General features: G+C 39.7%; 2 protein-coding genes across 8 annotated transcripts in view; both read left to right on the top strand.

Annotated features, from left to right (window-relative positions):
• Positions 1–4,939, top strand: part of SLC25A16 (solute carrier family 25 member 16) — a 47,050-nt gene extending 42,111 nt beyond the window's left edge. For both annotated transcript variants that reach the window (XM_032312973.1, XM_032312974.1), the window contains 2 exons: positions 1,924–1,992; positions 2,970–4,939. In XM_032312973.1, the coding sequence (XP_032168864.1) occupies positions 1,924–1,992; positions 2,970–3,126 (226 nt within the window). In that variant the 3' untranslated portion in view covers positions 3,127–4,939. The remainder of the gene's footprint in view (positions 1–1,923; positions 1,993–2,969) is intronic.
• A 7,205-nt stretch (positions 4,940–12,144) lies between these two features.
• The window catches only part of DNA2 (DNA replication helicase/nuclease 2), a 58,670-nt gene continuing 53,202 nt past the window's right edge, over positions 12,145–17,612 (top strand). For 2 of the 6 annotated variants that reach the window (XM_032313300.1, XM_032313299.1), the window contains exons 1-2: positions 14,601–15,017; positions 16,848–17,030. In XM_032313300.1, coding sequence (XP_032169191.1) covers positions 14,845–15,017; positions 16,848–17,030 — 356 coding nt within the window. In that variant the 5' untranslated portion in view covers positions 14,601–14,844. Of the gene's footprint in view, positions 12,161–14,600; positions 15,018–15,080; positions 15,415–15,681; positions 16,054–16,847; positions 17,031–17,612 lie in introns of those variants that run through there. The other 4 variants (XM_032313303.1, XM_032313298.1, XM_032313302.1 and 1 more) reach the window with 4 other exon arrangements.

The following is a 17,612-nucleotide window of genomic DNA, read 5'->3' as shown; positions in this document are numbered from 1 at the left end:
TGATTTACTTTTATAAACCTGACTGTGGAACCTTGCTCATTTTCAGAAAGCCTCCAGCTCCCTGATTCTCTTCTTATTTTTACTGCCTTTTTTCTTTACTACTCATTTCCAATTTAGATTATTAAAATTTGTCCTTTCTTTCCCACTTCTTTTCTTAAACTGTATTCTGTACCTATTGACTCTTACCAAATCCGAAGGCTCCCTTTCGGTTCTTTTGCTTCCTTTCAGTTGTTCTAGTTCTGGGTTTTTGTAACAGTAACCTCTCTGTTATTTTCTTCATTCATATCCTCATCTTGCTACCTATTCATGCTGATTTGTTAAGGCCCAGCCTGACTTTAGTCCTCTGCTCTTCCCATAGACACCTAGAATAGCTCATCTATATTTATGGTTTCAGTGGTCACTTGTGCACAGATAACAAATTCTATTTAAGTCTTTGTTACTGACTCTCCATTACTTCTCTAGCAAGCTCTTGGATGTTTCTACTTGGACTTCTGCCATCAGTGCAAACTCCATAGTCCAGGTTGTACTTTCTTCTCTTCCTCTTGGTGACAATCTTCAGCTCCTAGCTTTCTTATTCATTACTGATAACTATTAATCTTCTAGCCCTGGTAATATCTTGAAGTCAATTTTCACATTCCTAGTTATCACTCTGTCTTATTTTTTACTGTAGAGCATTGTCTAATGTGCTTTTTCTTTCTTTCCGTTATTTCCCTTGTTCTACTCCCTGCACTTGGTCTTCTTCCATTCCCTCCTTTCTACTAACCAATTCCTTGTACTCACATACGTCTTTCCCTGTTTGGAAACTGAATCCTTCAGGTTGAGGTTTTTGTCCCTTAATTCTCATAAAGTTTCTTCCTCTTACTATCCCCCTTAAAAAAATAATTCCTGGAGATGCTATTGAAATACATATGGAGCTTCAGTGACTGGTAATGTTATTTTTTAAACTGTTCAATTAAAAAACATAGTTTCTTTTCAATTATAACATTTCATTGAAAATAGAATTGTATATAAAGGTATATTATTTTTGTTACATATCATTTAGGTATACAGTACGTACCATGGAAATCTTTGAATAGGAAAGTAGAAAACAGCTTTGTCACACTGGAGAATGTCTCTAAGATTCAATTGACTAATGTTGGGATAATAGTACCTATTTCATGTAGTTGTGAAGATACAATGAGATAATTTACATAAATTGTTCGGCATAGGACCTAACACGAGTGGTCAATATTAGCAAAATAAAAGTAATTTTAAAAAATCACTTGTGGTCCCACTCCTATAAGAAATTACTTTTATAAATTTCATTTCAGGTAATTTTTTTTTTTTACATAGCATTTTTTCTGTCTTCTAAATGCAATATGTGTATTGTTGGTTTTTGTCCTTAAGGAAAAATTTTTGTTGGTCTACTGTATACTGGGGGACTTGCTGAATGCTCATAGAATAGTGGTTCTCATCTGGGGGTGATTTTGCCCCCAGTGGACATTTATTAATGACTGGAGACAATTTTGACGGTCATAGCTGGCATGTAGTCGGCAGAGGCCAGGGTTGCTCTTGCAGCACAGGACAGACCCCGCACAATTAAGAATTACCCAGCCTAAAATGTTCATAGTGCCAAAGTTGACAAACTGTGTCTTAGCTTCCAGCAATGAAAAATACCCAATTTGAATCTTCAGAAAGTAGCATTTAATTTGGCCTTGAGGAATAAATAGAACACTGTATTGTAATGCTGAGAGAAAAGAATCATCTAAACCAATGGAACCACATAGCAAAAGCAAGACCTTATGGGCTTATATACGGACTCCTGAAACAAAAAAAAAATAGGAACACATTCTTTTCTAGGGAAATAATATATAGGGCTTTGTAGTCAATAATTGTTGAGTAGAACACTAAAAATCATTTTTAAGTCCTGCCTTTTTCTTCTAGCTACCCATTTGATGTAACTCGTCGGCGAATGCAGTTAGGAACTGTTCTTCCAGAATTTGAAAAGTGCCTGTAAGTTCTCTGTCATTGTTCATTTTCTTTAGGAAATGTAATGTTTAAAGTGAGTAGGGAAATAGGACTATGGTCTTACTAGTTGTCCAGATATTATTATGAGATAGTGTTGCCAGTAAATATTACAGACATAGTCCAAACAAATTAGATTGAACTAATGAGCCTGGCAGTTCTGTATATAATGCTTCTACTTGTTTGGAATGAATTGCTGCTGCTTTATTGTGAATTTTTAGCTTGGTGGGGTTTTTGTTTGTTTGCTTGTTTTTTAAAGATTTTATTTATTTATTTGACAGAGAGATCATAAGTAGGCAGAGAGGAAGGTGGCGGGAAGGGGGAAGCAGGCTCCCTGCTGAGCAGAGAGCCTGATGCGGGGCTTGATCCCGGATCTGAGCCGAAGGCAGAGGCTTTAACCCACTGAGCCACCCAGGCGCCCCTTAAAAATTTTTTATTATATTATTTTCAGCTTGTTTTTATACTTGCCTTCCAAAAGCTATTTAATATGGCATTTTGGCTTCTTTTAAAAATGCTGTTATGGGGTGCCTGGGTGACTAGGAGGTTAAGCCTCTGCCTTTGGTTCAGATCATGATCTCAGGGTCCTAGGGTAGAGCCTTGCATAGGGCTCTCTGCTCAGGAGGGAGCCTGGTTCCCCCTCTTTCTCTGCCTGCCTCTCTACCTGCTTGTGATCTCTCTCTGTATCAAATAAAAAAAATGCTGTTATGGGAGGGTTGGCGCCTGGGTGGCTCAGTTGGATAAGCATCTGACTTTGCTCAGGTCATGATGTCAGTGTCCTGGAATTGGGCCCTGTATCCATCCAGGCATGGCACTCAGCGGGGAGTCTGCTTGTCCCTCTGACCCCGCTCATGCTGTGTCTCTCTATCAAATAAATAAAATCTTTTTAAAAAATGCTATTATGGTTCCTGAAATTGTCTCTTCATGAGTGGGTATAATGGTTTTGTCATTTAATCATTATCTTTCAGTACCATGTGGGAGACTATGAAGTATGTCTATGGACACCATGGAATTCGAAAAGGATTATATCGTGGTTTATCTCTTAATTATATTCGCTGTGTTCCCTCTCAAGCAGTGGCTTTCACAACATATGAACTTATGAAGCAGTTTTTTCACCTCAACTAATGAAAATCACGTTTTCTTTTTCTTAATAAAATCTCAGAGGGAGAAACAAAATGTTACTTTAATTTTCGGAGGAACATTACTTGAAGGGGGATATTTGCCTTGTCACAGGAACCACTGGTTTTTTAGTACTTGATTTTTTTTTAATTCGTCACAAATCAGAAGTGCTTACTGTGCTTTTTGATGCCAAATGTTATACCTTAGAACATTGAAAAAAATTCCTAAGCTGATGCTGGCTAATCAGTTAGGTTATTTGAATCTATTTTAAAGTGTTACTTGGAAGTAGAACTAACTTAAAATGGGATTTAAGAGGTTGCCATTAGCTTTATCATGCTTTAATTCCAAGCTTTAATTATAATCATGATTTTCAAAGACTCTACGATTGTTTATTATGATTATAATAAATAGGCTTGGTTATATTGCAGCAGAATGGTGAAAACTGAATTTTTAAGTTATGTAAAACATAGCTTGAGGGGTTGGTGCTTGGCTGGCCCACCCAGAAAAGCATGTGACTCTTAATCTCGGGATCATAAGTTTGAACCCCACTATGTGTGTCGAGATTACTAAAAATAAGAAGATTTAAAAAAAAACCTTACAAATATGTAGTTTAGATGCCAGCATTGAAGCTTATTCTCATTATCTCTTTTCTCATAATTCTGCTCCACTGCATAAAGGGACTGACACTTTTCTCTTTGTTTTTAAATAAAATAAATGTTGTATTTAAAAATTAGCCTTGAAGAAACTCAACAATAAATGAAGAATTTTCAGGTATTGCTCAAATGTTATTACTAGGTACTAGGTACTATGACTGACTTAAATTTGTTTCTAAAAGTCAATGTATTTCCCAAAGGCAGTAATAATAAATACTGAATATCTTTGCTCTCAAAACAGATTAGCATTATAAATTTGTTTTTGTTAGGTGATTTGGTATACACTAGAAAATTTATTTAAGTGGACTGTGAAATATCCATTAATATAAGATGTGTATGTCAAAGAATGTAAGGTATTTTGTCATGATACATCAACTAGTTCTTCCATGTAAAATAATTTTAGTGCAATATAACCTTAAGTAGAAATGTAAGACATGATTTAATTACTATTCTTTATGTTAAAATGGTTTAAAATATAAGAGTTCCATTTACTGTGTTTTGATTACCTTTTATCTTTTATTGTAAGCATGACAATAATGAGAAGGGAACAATTATGGTTCTGTACTCAGAAGTAGTGATTTGTAGAATTGATGTGATTCTTTTTGATCAATGCAAACTTTTAATTGTTCTAACTTTATAATTTTTCTATTGAGGTAAAATTGACATATAGCAATATATTAGTTTCAGGTGCACAATGTAATGATTCAATATTTGTATTTACTGCAAAATAATCATCACAGTAAGTCTAGTTACCATCTAATTGATGTATTAGAAAACTAAGTTGAAAGTGTTATTTCTGCTTCAGTTTTAATTTTGTTTGCATAAAAGATTTTTTTGTCATAACTTGGTAAAAATTAGATGAACTGGTTTCATTTTCAAAGTCTTTATTTAAAAATGAATATGTATCTTTGTATGATTTGTAAGTGTACCCACAAGTAGAAATACATGTGTTCTTAAAACTATTTTGTATATTTTCATTTCTGGGCTACATTGTAGCTAAATATTGTTATCAAATCTCAAGATAATTTAAATGTATGAAATAAGTATCTCAGTTATGTTATCAATAAAAGAGGACTGCAAATATTTTTTTAAATAAAAATTTGCATTCTATGTCTATTATAGAATACATAGGATATTAAAAATAAATTTTATTTGTATTTTGGCCATTATTTTTCCTTTTTAACTGTTCACATTATTAAAAAAACTGTTCATTGTCGTGAATAAACAATGAATGTTGGAACACTGAAAAAATAAAATAAAATTAAAAAAAACTATTCACCTCATTGAAGCACAAATGCTAAACATAAGTAGTTAGAATGTAAGAGTATTTAAAATAATGACTATATTTAATATTTATTTGATTTATTTCAGATTGATGACCCAAAGTGTATCTTGCCAGGTTATCTTCCACTGAGGATTGACTGTTTCTGTTTTGATTTCCACTGTTACTCTTCCTGCCTTTTGTGGGAATAGCCCTTTGATCTATAGAATGGGACAGACCACTGTCCCATAGAGATTGATAAGTGAGGTACCACTCCTAGCTCACAAGGGTATGGAGTTAGAAAAGTTAATAGGTATATATAATAATATCTTACCCTCTTTCCCCTCTGGGTATTCAACATCCATTTGTTCGGCACCTGTTGTGTGTCAGGCATTATTAGCATTATGGATAGCTTACCTTGGGAAGTCTGTTAGCTGTACTTTCAGTCTGATTTGGATGTCCAACAGCATCTAAGGTCAGGTATTTCTCTAATAGAGTATGTCCTACACTTTATGGTAACTGCTTGTTTACCTGTTTCCCCTGAGTTGGTTCTCTCAAGGGTTGAGCTCTGCCTTCATCCCCTACAAGGAGGACAGGGTTGAGGCACCATAATGGATGCCCAATGATGTTTATTGAAGGAGGATGGCTCAGCCCATGTTTTTGGAGAATTTATGTTCAGTGGGGAGAAATAAGGCACATGGGAAGAACAATTGAAAAGACAACCCTGAAATCAAGACCTGAGCTGAAATTAAAGAGTTCGGTACTGAAAGATACAGACAGTGTCTTTCAAAAGTAAGGATGGAAAAATTCTTAACAACATAGCAAATCAGGCATGCAACTCTTGGTTCTGGGGTGATGAGTTGGGTGTAGACATTACTTTAAAAAAAAAAATTAAATAAATAAAGTAGGTAACATACTAGCAAATTAAACCCAGTGATACATAAAAAGTTTATTATAGCATAATCAAGTTGAATTTATCCTAGGATTACCAAATGGTTTAATAATCTAAAGTCAATAGTGTGATTTCCAGTAATAACAGCATAAAAGAGAAAATCCTTCAATGGATGCAGGAAACGTACTTGGAAAATTCACTATGGATTCATTATATAAACCAGTAACATTAGAACAGAAGAGACCTTCCTCAATCTGATAGGGGGCATTTTGTCAGATTACATTTTCCAACAATATATTCCATCTCACCTGCTCTTCTCATGTGACATTAACACTCATCCCATCAAGAGGTAAGGACTATGTGGGGTACCTGGGTGGCTCAGTTGTTAAGCGTCTGCCTTCTGCTCAGGTCATGATCCGGGAGTCCTAGGATCAAGCTCCACATGGGGCTCCCTGCTCAGCGGGAAGTCTGCTTCTCCCTCTCCCACTCCCCCCGCTTGTGTTCCCTCTCTCGCTGTCTCTCTCTCTGTCAAATAAAGAAAAGCTTTTAAAAAGAGTGAGAGAGATGGGTGCCTGGGTGGCTCAGTGGGTTAGGCCGCTGCCTTCGGCTCAGGTCATGATCTCAGGGTCCTGGGATCGAGTCCCGCATTGGGTTCTCTGCTCAGCGGGGAGCCTGCTTCCCTCTCTCTGCCTGCCTTTCCATCTGCTTGTGATTTCTCTCTGTCAAATAAATAAATAAAATCTTTAAAAAAAAAAAAAGAGTGAGAGAGAGAGACTATGTTCACCTCTTAAATTTGGCTTGGTGCACCTAGGACTACAGTGGGAGTAAGGCTATGTGACTTTTGAGGTTATGTCACAGTGCTGAGATAGCTTCTTTTGGAATTCTTGCTCCTGGAATCCAGCCACCATGCTATGAGGAAGCCAAGCAGCCTCTGCAGAGAAACTAACAGCCAGCCTCAACTTACCAGCCATTTGAGTAAGCCATCTTCAAATCAGGTTCTTCAGTCCCAGCTGATGGCTTTGTGGAACAGAAACAAGCTTTCCCCACTGAGCTCTGTCCAAATTGAAATTTCACAAACTAAAAAAGATTATTGTTGTTTTAAGACACTAAGTTTGGGAAGTTTGTTTTGTTTTTATGTAGTATTAGATAACTGTAACAGTTACCCATGAAAACCCAACAGCTTGCATCATACTTCATGGTGAAATATTGAATGCTTTCCTCCTAAGAGCAGGTAAGGATACCCAGTGTCACAACTTCTATTTAGCCAATGAACATAGGTAAGAAAATGAAATAAAAAGCATAAAGAGCAGAAAGGAAGAAGTAAAACTCCCTCTATTTGTAGATGACATGATTATTTACGTAGAAAGTCTTAATGGACCCATAGCACAATTTCGAGAAATTATAAGTGAATTTATATCTCAGGATATAAAGTAAATGTAAAAATATACATTTTAAAAAAAGCTTTTATTTTCATTTTTATTTGCAGCCCCTGCTTCTGTCAAAGATTTTATTTTTAAGTGCTCTCTACATCCAATGTGGGGCTTGAACTCACAACCACAAGATCAAGAGTTGCATGGTCCACCAAGTGAGCCAGCCAGGTGCCCCTAAAAATACATACTTTGATTCACTATCAGGAAGCAATTCGGAAGCAATTTTTTAAAAAGATTTGTTTATTTATTTGACAGAGAGAGACAGTGAGAGAGGGAACATAAGTTGGGGGAGTGGGAGAGAGAAGCAGGCCTCCTGCAGAGCAGGGAGCCTGATATAGGGCTTGATCCCAGGACCCTGGGATCATGACCTGAGCCGAAGGCAGATGCCCAATGACTGAGCCACCCAGGTGCCCCTGAAAAAAACAATTTAAAAGCAATTTCGTTTAGGGGTACTTGGCTGGTTCAGTCCGTAGAGCCTGCGACTCTTTTTTTTTTTTTTTTTTAACATTTTATTTATGTATTTGACAGACAGAGATCACAAGCAGGCAGAGAGGCAGAGCCTGCGACTCTTGATCCCAATGTGGTGAGTTCAAGTCCCACATTGAGCATAGAGCTTACTTAAAAAAAAAATTCAGCGGGTGCCTGGGTGGCTCAGTGGGTTAAAGCCTCTGCCTTTGGCTCAGGTCATGATTCCAGGGTCCTGGGATCAAGCCCGGTATCGGGCTCTCTGCTCAGCAGGGAGCCTGCTTCCTCCTCTCTCTCTCTCTGCCTCTCTGCCTACTTGTGATCTCTGTCTGTCAAATAAATAAATAAAATCTTAAAAAAAAAAAAAAGAAATTCAGGAGTGCCTGGCTCCCTCGATTGGTGGAGCATTGAAGTCTTGTGTGGGTTGTGAATTTGAGCCCCACATTGGGTATAGACATTACTTAAAAAAATAAAATCTTTAGGGGCACCTGGGTGGCACAGTCAGTTAGGCATCCGACTCTTGGTTTTGGCTCAGATTGTGATCTCAGGGTCATGAGATCCAGCCCAGCATTGTGCTCCATGCTTAGCTCAGAGTCGGCTTGAGGATTCTCTCTCCCTCTCTCTGCCCCACAAACTCATGCCCTCTCTCTCTCAAATAAGTAAATAAATCTTAAAACAAACAAACAAACAAAAAACGAACAACCTTTAAAGTACCTGGGTAGCTCAATCAGTACAGCATGTGACTCTCGATCTTGGGGTTTTAAGTTCAAACCCCATTTGGGGTATAGAGACTACTTAAAAAAAAATCTTTAAAAAACAATAAAATCTGTAAGTTAAAAAAAGGAACACAAGGAAAAACAATTTTTTTAAAAAAGATTTTATTTATTTATTTGACAGAGATCACAAGTAGGCAGAGAGGCAGGCAAAGAGAGAGGAGGAAGCAGGCTCCCTGCTGAGCAGAGAGCCTGATGCGGGGCTCCGTCCCAGGACCTCGGGACCATGACCCGAGCAGAAGGCAGAGGCCTTAACCCACTGAGCCACCCAGGCGACCCAACAATTTAATTTATAATACATCAAAAGTATAAAACATTTCAACTTAGTAAAAGATGTGCAAGAGCTCTACACTGACAATTACAAAATGTTGCTAAGAGACATTAAAGATCTGTATAAATGGAGAGATAACCCATGTTTATGAATCAGAAGACTATAGTGTAAAGAAATTAATTTTTCCAAGTTGATGTATAGATCAAATGCAATCTCAATCACAATTCCTGTAGGCTCTTTCTATTATTATTATTATTTTTAAAGATTTTATGTATTTATTTGAGAGAGAGCGTGAGGCAAAGATAGAGCACGAGCAGGGAGGAGAGGGAGAAGCAGGCTCTCTGGTGAGTAGGCTGCCCCAGGTGGGACTCAATCCCAGGACCCTAGGATCAAGACCTGAATGGCAGACGTTTAACTGACTGAGCCACCCAGGTCCAGTCCCCCATCCCTCTGAAGGCTCTTTTCTAGAAATTTACAATCCGATTCTAAAATCTGTATAGAAACTCAAACATCTAGAATACCCCAAACAATCTTAAAATAGAACAAAGTCATCACCACCTGACTATATGACTTACTATAAAACTGTAGTAATTATAACATTGAGGAACTAGCATAACGATCAACAAACATCAAAAGAACAGAGTAGAGAGTGCAGAAACAGACTTGTACTTAAATTGTCATTTGACTTTTTAAGGGTGCCAAAGCAATCCAATGGGGAAGGAAAGCCTTTTCAACAAGTGCTGCTGGAAAAACTGGATATGCACACAGTGGGTAAGGGAAATTCAATCTCTACCTTGTACCACACACACAAATTAATTTGAGATGGATTATGAACCAAAATGAAAAATACAGCAATCAAGCTTCAAGAAGAAAAGAGGAGAATATCTTCATTAGTTAGGGGTTAGGAAAGACTCCTTAGGCCACAGGCAGCAAAAAGCATGGAAGAAACATGGACAAATTAGACTTCAGAAAGACTTAAACTTCTCTATGTCTAAAGATCTTATTAAGAAGGTGAATAAGTGGGGTGCTTGGCTGGCTCAGTCAGAAAAACATGTGACTCTTAATCTGGGTGTTGTAAGTTTGAGCCCCACATTGGGTGTAGAGATCACTTAAAAATAAAATCTTAAAAAAAATTGATGAATAAGCATGCCACAGACTGGGAGAAAATCCTTGCAAACTTATGCAACAAAAGTCTTGTTTTTTTTTTTTTTTTTAAAGATTTTTATTTATTTATTTGACAGACAGAGATCACAAGTAGGCAGAGAGGCAGGCAGAGAGAGAGAGAGAGAGGAGGAAGCAGGCTCCCTGCAGAGCAGAGAGCCCGATGCGGGGCTCGATCCCAGGACCCTGGGATCATGACCTGAGCCGAAGGCAGAGGCTTTAACCCACTGAGCCACCCAGGCGCCCCGCAACAAAAGTCTTGTATCTAGAATATAAAGAATCTCTGTAACTTAATAATAAAAGAACAATGCAATTTTATTTTAACTTTTTGATTTTTTAAAAAAAGATTTAATTAATTTATTTATTTGACACAGAGAGAGAGAGAGAGAGAGAGAGACTGTGAGAGAGGGAACACAAGCAGGGGGAGTTAGAGAGGGAGAAGCAGGCTTCCAGCTGAGCAGGGAACCCAGTGTGGGGCTGGATCCCAGCACCCTGGGATCATGACCTGGGCTGAAGGCAGAGGCTTAACGACTGAGCCACCTAGGCATCCCTATTTTAACTTTTAAAAAAGATTTTATTTTCAAGTAATCTCTCTACCCAACATGAGACTTGAACTCACAACCATGAGATCAAGAGTCCCATGCTCTACTGAGAAAGCTAGCTAGGCACCCCAAGAACAACACAATAAAAAAAAAAAAGTATAGATAAAGGATTTGAACAGACATATTATATTGAAAGGTATAGAAATGACTAAACATGCCAGATAGAAAATAGTGTGTATCATATGATTCCATTTATGTGGAGTTCTAGGGTAGACAGATCTAATCTGTAGTGGAAAACAAAGAACAAAAACATACTAGTGGTTACCTCTCTAGCAGGGATGGATGTAGGAATTGCTTGAAAAAGGGCATGAGAGAACTTTCTAGAGTGATGATAACACATTCTTTGTTTAGTAGGGGTTTGAATTAAACTCGTTTTTCAAAATTCATCAACTGGTACACATAAGATCTGTGCATTTTTAAAATGTAAACTTTAAATCTTTACATATAAAACTTATATTAAATTTAAAATTTTTAAAAAAAATATTGGGAAAAGGGACTGAATTGCAGAGAGCCAAGTGTGGAAACACATTTAAGTGTGCTGATGTTTTTTACGATAGAGATAATGATTGGATAGTGACCTTGGAGACAGAAAGGCATGAAGAGATTTAAGGAAGTTCTAAAGGCTGAATCTATGGGTCTGCCTAGGGATTGAATGCGGGTGGTAACAGAAGGGAATCAGGAGAACTTCTGGGTTTCTGGCCTTATATTCTGGGTAGATAGTGCTATTACTGGGAAGAATAATGGGTCTGTCGAGAAAATGAAAAATTCCATTTTGGCCACGTTATAATGAAAGACTTCCCCTCCACCCCTAAATATTTCAAAGTGTAGCTATCAAGTATATAGTTGGATTTTTGAATTCAGAGGAAAAGCCCAGTCGATACATACGAATTTGAGAATTGGCGGGATAGAGATGGTATTTAAAGCCATGAGCATAGGTGAAATAACCTAGGGAGCTGGTCGACAGAGAAATTTGTTCAGAACTGACCTCTGAGAATTTTCAGTGTTTAGAGATTGGGCAGAAAATGAAGAGATAGTAAAGGAGACTGAGGAGGGGGGCGCCTGGGTGGCTCAGTGGGTTAAGCCGCTGCCTTCGGCTCTGGTCGTGATCTCGGGGTTCTGGGATCGAGTCCCGCATCGGGCTCTCTGCTCAGCCGGGAGCCTGCTTCCTCCTCTCTCTCTGCCTGCCTCTCTGCCTACTTGTGATCATTGTCTGTCAAATAAATAAATAAAATGTTAAAAAAAAAAAAGAAAAAAGAAAATCTGTATCTATTCCAGGTGAGCATTTTCCATTTTTTCCCAAGAAGTTTCTCATAATTTTTGTATGAATTAACATAAATGTAAAAGATAACTTTTTAATTGTTTATTTTTAAAAAGTTTTTGTTTGTTTGTTTGTTTTTTAATTTTTCAGAGAAAGAGAGACAGACAGAGTTCAAGCAGGGGGAGCAGCAGAGGGAGAAGCAAGCTACCAGATGAGCAAGGAGTCCAATTTGGTACTGAATTCCAGGACCCTGGGATAGTGACCTGATCTGAAGGTAGAGGCTTAAGGGCCGAGCCACCCAGGCATCCTTAAACAACTTTTTTTTAAAAGTCTTGTCTTTTCTTTTCTTTCTTTCTTTCTTTTTTTTTTTTTTAAGATCTACTTGTTTTAGAGAGAGTGTGAGCACCAGCACAAGCTGGGGAGGGGGAGAAGGAGAGAAGCAGACTCTTCTTCCCTGAGTGCTGGGTCCCAGGACCCTGAGATCATGATGTTAGCCAAAATCAAGAGCTGGTCACTCAACTGCCTGAGTCACCCAGGCGCCTGCTCCAAAAGATAACTTTTGATGAAGATTATTTTAAAATTGGATGATGGGAGGGGCACCTGGGTGGCTCAGTGGGTTGGGCCTCTGCGTTTGGCTCAGGTCATGGTCTCAGCATCCTGGGATTGAGCCCCGCATCGGGCTCTCTGCTCAGCAGGGAGCCTGCTTCCTCCCCTCCTTTCTCTCTGCCTGCCTCTCTGCCTACGTGATCTCTCTCTCTGTGTCAAATAAATAAATAAAATCTTAAAAAAAAAAAATTGGATGATGGGGGATACCTGGGTGGCTCAGTTGGTTAAGCATCTGCCTTCGGCTTGGGTCATAATCCCAGGGTCCTGGGATCAAGTCCCATATCAACCTCCTTGCTCAGTGGGGAACACGCTGCTCCCCCTGCTTGTGCTCTCTCTCTCTCTTTCTGTCAATTAATAAAAATCTTTAAAAATAACAATAAATAAATAAAATTGTATAATGGGGGCACCTATCTGGCTCAATCAGACAAGCATATGAATCTTGACATTGGAGTTATGAGTTTGAGACTCATGCTGGGTTTAGAGATTCCTTAAAAAATAAAATCTTCTGGGGAGGGTGTTGGGAGGCATGGGGTGGCTGGGTGGTGGATATTAGAGGGTATGAGAAAAAAATAATTAAAAAAATAAAGTCTTCTAAAAATTGTTATTTTTAGAAGATTTTATTTATTTACTTGAGAGAGAGCAAGAGCCAGAGAGAGAGAGAGCATGAGTGGGGCGAAGGGCAGAGAGAGAAACAGAATACCCGGTGAGCAGGGAGCCCGTTATAGCACCCGATTCCGGGACTCCAGGATCATGACTTGAGCTGAAAGCAGACTCTTAACCGACTGAGCCACCGAGGTGCCCCCAAATCTTAAAAAACTGTGATAAAATAAAATTGGATGATAGCTTTATGAGGTGATTATTTTATTATTTTTAACACATTATATTCAGAAATATTCCCTAGTATATTATTTTTTTGAAGATTTTTTTTGGGGGTAGGGAAGCCTGGGTGGCTCAGTCAATTAAGCCTCTGCAGGGAGAAGCAGGGAGCCAGCTTTTCCCTCTGTCTTCTGTTCCCCCTACTTACGCTCTCTCTGACAAATAAATAAAACCCTTTAACAATTTTTTTAAAAAGGATTTTATTTATTTGAGAGAGAGTGAGAGAGAACAAGTAGGCAGAGAGGCAGGCAGAGGAAGAGGAGAAGCAGCTTTGCTGAGCAAGGAGCTCTGATCCAGGGCTCCATCCCAGGACCCAGGACCATGACCCCAGCCTAAAGCAGAGGCTTAATGGACTGAGCCACCCAAATGCCCCTTAAAAACTTTTCAAACTTAAACTAATATCTAAACCCAATGATGTCATAGATGAAGAAGCAATGCCCTTGAGAAGGAGTACAAGGAGGGTGGTTCATTGATCAGTATGGACTTTGTCTACTGTTGAAAAAAGTGGAAATAGGTTATAAAACAAGTACAGATATTAGTACTTTTATAGATTTAGTGGTGTCTTGATGAAGAAGTTCTTATCTGACAGCTTCTATTTTCTCAATGAGTTTTCCACATTAAAAAAAAAAAAAAGGAGGAGGAGGAGGGGCTCCTCAAAATTCAGCCCCACCTGGGGCTCCTGTATCTATTTTCCCTCTGCTCTTCCCCCTGCTCATGCTCCCGTAAGCTCTTTTTCCTTATAAAATAAATCAACCTTAAACCAGAAGAGGGGCGCCTGGATGGCTCAGTGGTTTAAGCCTCTGCCTTCAGCTCAGGTCATGATCTCAGGGTCCATGAATGGAGCCCCGCATTGGGCTCTCTGCTAGGCAGGGAGTCTTCTATCCCTCGCCCCGCCTGCCTCTCTGCCTATTGTAATCTCTGTCAAATAAATAAATAAATAAAATCTTTAAAACAAAACAAAACAAAACCAACAAAGACAGGGGCACCTGGATGGCCCAGTTGGTTAAGCCTCTGCCTGCCTTCCACTCAGGTCAAGATCCCAGGCTCCTGAGATCCAGCTTGCCTGGGGCTCCCTACTTAGCCCGGAGTCCGCTTCTCCCTGCTCGCCACCCGCCCCCCCCGCCCCCGTGCTCTCTCTCTCTCTCTCTAAAAAAAAAAAAAAAGAAAAGAAAGAAAGAAAGAGGGGAGGTTGTTTACCCCCAAATTGGAAAATTCTGCAAGCTAACAAGGGACGGCTGGGTTTGGACAATTGATTTTAAAAGTGTGAGTTGAGCAAGGATTGGCGTGTCTAAGAGAAAGAGCGGGAGCACTTAGTCTGGGCCAGATTAGGAGATTTCTCGTCTACGACAGCCGAAAGCAAGGGAGTAAAGACTTTGTTCAGACTCCCGCCACCGAGTGGGGGGTTCCGCGTGCAAGCGCCAGACCAGGAGGGGGCTCTTTCGCGCAGGTCCCTTGGGGGCCACAGCGGGAAGGCGCATGCGCACAGCGCCTCCCAAACTCGCGCTTCTTTTTTTGTCGTCGGAGCTGCTGGGTTTCTCTGATTTTACCTGGCGACAGTTTGCATTTTCCGCGCTTGCCATGGCGCAACTGGAAGAACTGGAGCTGCTGAAGAAGAGTCTCGGGGAAGAGGCTGAGCCGCCGGCGGAGCGGTGAGCGGAGCGGAGGGAGGGTCTGGGAGCCCGGCGGGAGATTTGAAAGGAAGGAGCGGGAGACGCCGCCGCCGCGCCTCCGAGGAGCCGGGCTCGGGGTTAAAGGACCCCACTCGGGGCTCCCGGGGAGTTTGCAAAGCTGGGGTCCGCTTCGTAGTATTCTCTTTGGGGCCGCGCTCGGGCCAGAGCCCAGAGACGACTCCCTTAACGGTTCATTTCTTTTTCTAGATATCACTTACCCGAATTCGGGGAGGGCCAGGCACCATAAACGCCCTCATAAAGGGAAGTTGCAACTGTAGATGCTTTCCTCTAGGTTTAAGTCGGGGAAACTTGCTCCAGGAGAGCTCTCTACCCTCAACTTGGACTAGTCAGGAGGACAACTTGACCCATAATCATGGTGTGGAATTATTTTCAATTAATAATGATACTAATTATTGTTGACGGATCTTTGCATTTTGGGTTTTTTTTTTTTAAAGATTTTATTTATTTATCAGAGAGAGATGGGGGAGAGAGCCAGCACAGGCAGACAGAATGGCAGGCAGAGGCAGAGGGAGAAGCAGGCTCCCTGCCCAGCAAGGAGCCCGATGTGGGACTTGATCCTAGGACGCTGGGATCATGACCTGAGCCAAAAGCAGCTGCTTAACCAACTGCGCCACCCAGGCGTCCCTGCATTTTGGGTTTTGATCAACATTATCCTTTGCGAAATCCTTAAGGCGTCCCAGCTGACCCCGGGAAATTCATGGCCTGAGGCCTCCTGAAGTAGGTGAATGAGGCGATTACAGAGTAAGAGAGCCGAGGGTTGGGTGTTATAATTATAGAGGTAACGACGTTGGACTCAGTTGTACTGTCACTGACAAAGACTGCAGTCAAACTGGAAAGACTAAGGAGGGACTTAGTGTTTTCTATAACGATTAGAGAATTCTGCAGTTTTCAGGCGGCCTAAGGATTGATGGATAAAAGTGTTGTGAAGTTGACCTGCCCGTTATAAATAAGAAATGTGTGAGTTACTCCGTGAAGGAATGAGCGAACATGACAGGTATTAAGCTTGCTTTTCTTTGCGAGGTAGGGGCTAGTTGTTTCTCACTGAATTTTATAGAAGGATTTTCTTCGTGAAATAGTAGTTTGGAGTAGTGATTTCTAAGTAGGCCTAAGGGTTAATGTAAGACTGTGGCTTGCAGTAGGACATCAGCAAACCACCCACACTATGCTTTTCCCTGACAAATATCCCTTTCATTTACAAAAGGGTTAGTGTCCAAGTCTTTTCCTTTTGCTTGTACTTTGGTAAGGTTTGCACCAGTGGTAGGAATTTATTTAATATTTTTCAATTTATCCTTGATTTTCGTGATTATGGATGTCCCAGAGAGCTCCTCCTAGTAAGAGTGTGTTTGGAAAAATCCATATCATAAGCATGTTTTAAGTGGCATTATGTCTGGGAAGTTATTTTTAAGTTTTTTTTTTTAAAGTTTTTTTATTTTAACGGAGAGAGAGATCACAAGTAGGCAGAGGCAGGCAGAGGTGGGGTGGGAAGCAGGCTCCCTGCTGAGCAGAGAGCCCTATACAGGGCTCCATCCCAGGACCCTGAGATCATGACCTGAGCTGAAGGCAGAGGCCCAACACTCTGAGCCACCCAGGTGCCCCATGTCTGGGAAGGTTTTTAATAGGAATTCTGCTATGCCCTTAGTCTCTCAATTTTTACCTATTTAGCTAATGATCATTGTGATAAGCTTTCTACAAGAAGCAAACCTAGAAAATTGAGAAGGTTGGTTTGTAGATAAAGGAAATTGGATGACTTATTTTATATTAAAGTAGTTTTGTTTGTATATTTTTCAGGTTTCAGAAGAAGGTGGAAGCTTCCATTTCTAAAATGGTTTTGAACGGAGGAATGGATAACCGGTACCTGGTGTTAGCGGTCAATATTGTACAGAATGAAGAAGGAACCCATGAAAAACACCTAATCATTACTGCTTCCCAGTCACTAGAAAATAAAGAACTGTGTATCCTTAGGAATGACTGGTAATTTTCGTGTTACTTTGAGCACTAATCTGGCTTAAGGGGACCATTTTAAAACTCATCACATTGGCTTGTGTGGATGTTGCTATAATTTAATTGTTAATAAAGGGAATAGAAATGAACCTGAATTAATTTCTTGTAGAAATTGTGCTTGTTACCCCAGCATCTCAAATTCCTTATTCTGAAACTTGGTTTTTATTGTCATTTGAAAATTCATTACAAAGATCCTTATTAAGCAACTACTTCTAAAATTTCCCAGTGCTTTTTGTCTTAAGATTGCAGCTTTTCACTAAGAGCAAAATTAATTACAGTATTAGAACATTCTTAAACCCTAGATTTCTCTACTCAAGCAAAGTATGGTTTGTGAGGGGTGAAGGGGAAATGCCCAGAAAGTGGAGGTCTAATTTTGTCTATTTAGGCTTTTTGTCCAGATAAAAATGATAAATATTTTATGCTTAACACATTGGGTTTGGCTTCATGCCTTAGGACTTACAGAAACTAGATACGCTAGAAGTTTTAGGAATGAGAGAATTATTATTGAAACAATCCAATTATGAATTGGAGCAATGTATTAACACTATTAAA

Source organism: Mustela erminea, chromosome 14, assembly GCF_009829155.1.
Source record: "Mustela erminea isolate mMusErm1 chromosome 14, mMusErm1.Pri, whole genome shotgun sequence".
Taxonomy (NCBI): domain Eukaryota; kingdom Metazoa; phylum Chordata; class Mammalia; order Carnivora; family Mustelidae; genus Mustela; species Mustela erminea.
The sequence above is the reverse complement of the archived record's forward strand: the minus strand, read 5'-3'. Positions and strand labels throughout refer to the sequence as shown.